At 30.6% G+C, this 4,208-nt stretch overlaps 1 protein-coding gene across 1 annotated transcript; it reads right to left on the bottom strand.

The window, feature by feature from the left end:
• Positions 1-365: 365 nt before the first annotated feature.
• On the bottom strand, positions 366-2,010 carry LOC140958531 (alpha-1,3-arabinosyltransferase XAT3-like). The gene is made up of 3 exons (XM_073416014.1): positions 1,878-2,010; positions 1,728-1,796; positions 366-1,636 (listed from the first exon to the last, which is right to left on the bottom strand). The coding sequence occupies exons 1-3, from the start codon at positions 2,005-2,007 to the stop codon at positions 432-434; spliced, it is 1,404 nt and encodes a 467-aa protein (XP_073272115.1). The 5' UTR covers positions 2,008-2,010; the 3' UTR covers positions 366-431.
• Between the last annotated feature and the right edge of the window lie 2,198 nt (positions 2,011-4,208).

The raw sequence follows: 4,208 nt of genomic DNA, 5'->3' as shown, positions 1-4,208 counted from the left end.
CAATAGAATAGAGTGAAAGTCTTTTTATCCAGAGATTAAAGCTGCTTCTTTGTCATAATCTAAGCCTCATTCTTGATGGATGGAGGATGCAAGGTTAGCCGAAAGATGGTTATCTGTATAAGGTGTTCCATATAACGTGAGGTCCACATGATCCAACGTCTCTATAGTGTACAGCATGGTATTGTACACCGTAGAGATCCTTTCTCCCCATTCAGCTTATATTTGTTCTAAAAAGGAAATATTAATCTAAAGCATTTCGATGGTCAATACAAGGAACCCACTTAATTTTTTTAGTGATCAAACTTTCATATATAAACGCCTGTTCATGAACCCATTCGGAAATAAGTTTTTTACAGTAAAAAACTTCCTCAAGATGATAAATCACTAAAAAATTTGTACATTTTCACAAGATTATGACAATATCATATTCTTCAATGACTTAGAAGCTTGAGTGCTTCAACTAATGTACTTTTAAACCTGCCAATATCAATGGTGACATTCTGATTTTCCAAGTAAGTTGATCTCAATTCACCCCATCCCTTTCTGTGAATGGATAATGGATCTTTCAAAACTGGATCATCACTTGAGTACTTCAAACTCAAAGAACTCTCTTTCAATCCTATCTTGTATTCCGAGTATTTCAACTTCATATCAACACAAGGTTCTCCAAAATCATGTTTAGCTAACCAATCCATAGCCCCTAGAGGAACCACTTGAATTACGACAGCGTTTTCAGGCAAGAAAACCATGTTGGTTAAACCAGCTCCGTGTATTCCCATCAGCACGTCGCACGAATTCACAAGTCGTGCAAATCTTGATAGATTAGTCGATTTTTGTGCCTCTGCTAAGACGACCTCAAAGCCTAGCTCCTGTGCAGTTTGAGAAACTTCATCGTGGTTCATGAGGATTCGTGTTCTATTCCTCGTTATGATCATGATACGTGGCCTGCGGCGCGCTGTCAAGTTATCTCCCTTACCTGTTGTGTTGCGAATAACCATAGCATGTGTTCTCTTCAAGGAATACGTTTCTTGCATGAGTCGTCTGAAGTTGCTCATTGAAAGACTGGATTGGGTTTGATTTGATTCGACTAATAATGGATTTATGATGAGTTCTTGGTGAAAGTTCAGGCCAGCAACCATTTTCTTGTAGCAATGTACTTGTTTCTGTCCATCAATGGCTAAAATCTCATGTCTAGTGAACTTTTCCAGTATTTCGTGGTATTTCGACAGCCACCAAGACTGATAATCACTCACCAGAAACTGCACATCCTTTTTGAAATCAAAGGAAGTTGTGTACAATGGAAGTATCAAATCCGCAAAATCGTGGAAAAGGTTTCCTGCAAATCCACTAGTCGAGAAGAGTATGGCAGGAGATTTATGATTTTCAGTACACTTGGGGATGTTATTGATATTTCCTACAATTTTGATAGTCCATTTCTTGATATAATGAATTCCCCTTCTGGGATAAGGCTGTATACTCCATGAAGTGGTCGAATTTCCAACGATTTTTTCGGCAGATGTTACAAGAAATATGGTGGAGGAATTGGCCTCAATCCTTATATCTCCTTCCATCTCACAATAATCTGCATCCGCCTCCAAGATTCTGCAGACAGGATCCATTTTCTTCATTTCAACTTCTGAAAATTCAAGACAAAAAAACACATTTGTAAATTGTGACTCACGAGTCTAGGAGATGATCATTAAAGAACATTCCTTATATTTATTCACCTGTTGACTCGGAAGTAATTTCAAGCATAGCATTCATTGACAATGGCAAGTTGACACCATGATCAATAGCTGTGGAAATGAAGCACATTCGTATCAAGACGAGCATTCCAATATACACAACCAAACGAAACGAATACACTTACTACTTACTAGATGTGAAGGGATGCAGACGAGGCCAGAAAGTTGAGCATATGGTGATTGTGAACATGATGAATGCACAACATCCAAGTCGCTTGCGATCATATCGAGTGAAACTTTTCGCGATAATGGGATCATACATCTTCAATATATGTGTATATCGATCGAAGATCGAAATGAGCCAAATGTAGCTCGAATTCTAGACGAAGAAAATGATCATTTAGTTGATGAAGAAGCTATACATTAAATAATACTAGTTCTTTGAATTTTTCTAATCCTAAATATATACACGTTGTTGAGGACTGCATAAATATAATATAGAATTTTAATTATTTGTGGGGATATTTAAACAATAATAATGGCTATGGTTTGGTGTGTGCCATGTTAAATGAGCTATGTAATTAATTATCAATTATATTATTTATTTATTTAATAAAGGAAGGTTGCAGTCTTGCACTTGGTATAAGAGCAAATGTTATTAATTTGATTCGAACTAGAGGTAGGATTCAAGTCCTAAACATTCCAAGAAATATAGTATGTTGAAAATTATTTTTTGTCCACTAATGTATTTTATTTTGGGTTTTGATTTATTAAATATTCAAATTTTGGTTTTGATTTTATTTTTTTTGGCTTTTAGTCCTAATTCGTTGGAATAACCATGTGACATCGGAAAATACTGACGTTGTATCGAAAACTGGTGTACTAAATAAAACTTTGAATAATTATTGGACCAAAACTCAATATATGACAAGTTAATGGACTAAAAATGTTGGTCGATGGAGATATCCAATATATGGTGACAAAAATTAAACTAATTAAAGGAGAGTAGTTTTGACAGATGACATGGTTCATACATGCAATGAAAATTAATTCTTTTTATGGGTACGAAAATATGTGTCATAAAATTTACATGTGAGATGGTCTCACGTGAGTTTTTGTGATTAAAGATATATTAATCAATTTGATTTGAAAATCATAAACGGACATATTTAATCTAGAATGGAACAATTCATAATTGTTAGAAGAAAAGAAATAAAGAAACGATAATTAAAGAAAATTCAAGATATTTTTCAATCTAATGAATTATTTTACTCGTTTTTAATTTGATTCGATTTAGAGATTAGAGAACCTAATCAATTTTTATCATAATTTATATACATGATATAAAAAGTTACCAAGAAATGTTTTAATTAAAAATTGAGGATTACAAAGATGGTCGTATGTCTATTTTATGATTAATAAAAATTTAAGCTGGACAATTATATCAGTAATAATCTATTATATATGTAACAGATTCTTTATTTATAATTACTTGTCGTTGAAAGTGTTTGTTCTCTTTTTCTATTGAATGGAAATTTTCTCTAATTTAATTATATATTAGAACATATATAATTTTTAAATATCAAAATTCTTGCCATTGTATGTCGGTTGATATGGTATGCGACCAAGTAGTGGGGAATATTCAAATTGTGACAATATTATTTAATTAACCAAATTAAAATATAATAAAAATTATGCTTATAGTTGACTTCTTATATTATTCATATAATGTTCAATTATTTTTTAGTAATAAAATAGTTAGTTATAAAATGATGATGAACTGTATACAAGATCACACATTTTAAGAGTATCATTTGAAGGTTGAGAAGAAAATGATCTATAAACAGGAATTCTTTGTCAGTTTATGAAAAGTTTCTCATCTCATCATTCATTTTCATTTATTTATTTATCCAACTTTAATTTTTTTGGTAGCATATTTTTATTAAAAAAAATTGTGAATACTTAAAAGTACCAATATTTAATATCAAATTTATCAGTGTATAATATCAAATTTTAATACTTAAAAATACAATATTTTGTAAATAATTAATGTAGACACCAGCTCATAACATTTGCAATAAAAATACATGTTTTATTTTTTTAAAAAAAAATTATAAACTGGTTCAAATAAATTTATAGAAAAATGTATACTCTAACATATAAAAAATAAAATCAAATACCAATACAAATTTACTTTTCAGAGATATGGTGGGTTCTTCTCCAGTAAGGTATCAGGTACCTCTTGGTTGTCAAATACTTCTAAAATATAAAAAAAAATATCAATCAATCAAATAAATAAATATAAATACCATATTTAACATAAATAACGATTATATTTCCATCGTATCAACTATCCAATATGATCAAAGATTATATCTTAAAAAGTAGTAGTAGAATAATTATTATTTAAAACTAACATAAAGCATATAAAAATAGCAAAAATTCCCAAATGATGTATATAAAATTTGTATTCAAGCAAATTAATAATGACAAGTATGATATTAACTGTCAATTATTGTCATG

Source organism: Primulina huaijiensis, chromosome 15 (assembly GCF_012295235.1).
Source record: "Primulina huaijiensis isolate GDHJ02 chromosome 15, ASM1229523v2, whole genome shotgun sequence".
Taxonomy (NCBI): domain Eukaryota; kingdom Viridiplantae; phylum Streptophyta; class Magnoliopsida; order Lamiales; family Gesneriaceae; genus Primulina; species Primulina huaijiensis.
Note: the sequence above shows the minus strand (reverse complement) of the source record. Positions and strands in the feature narration are given on the sequence as shown.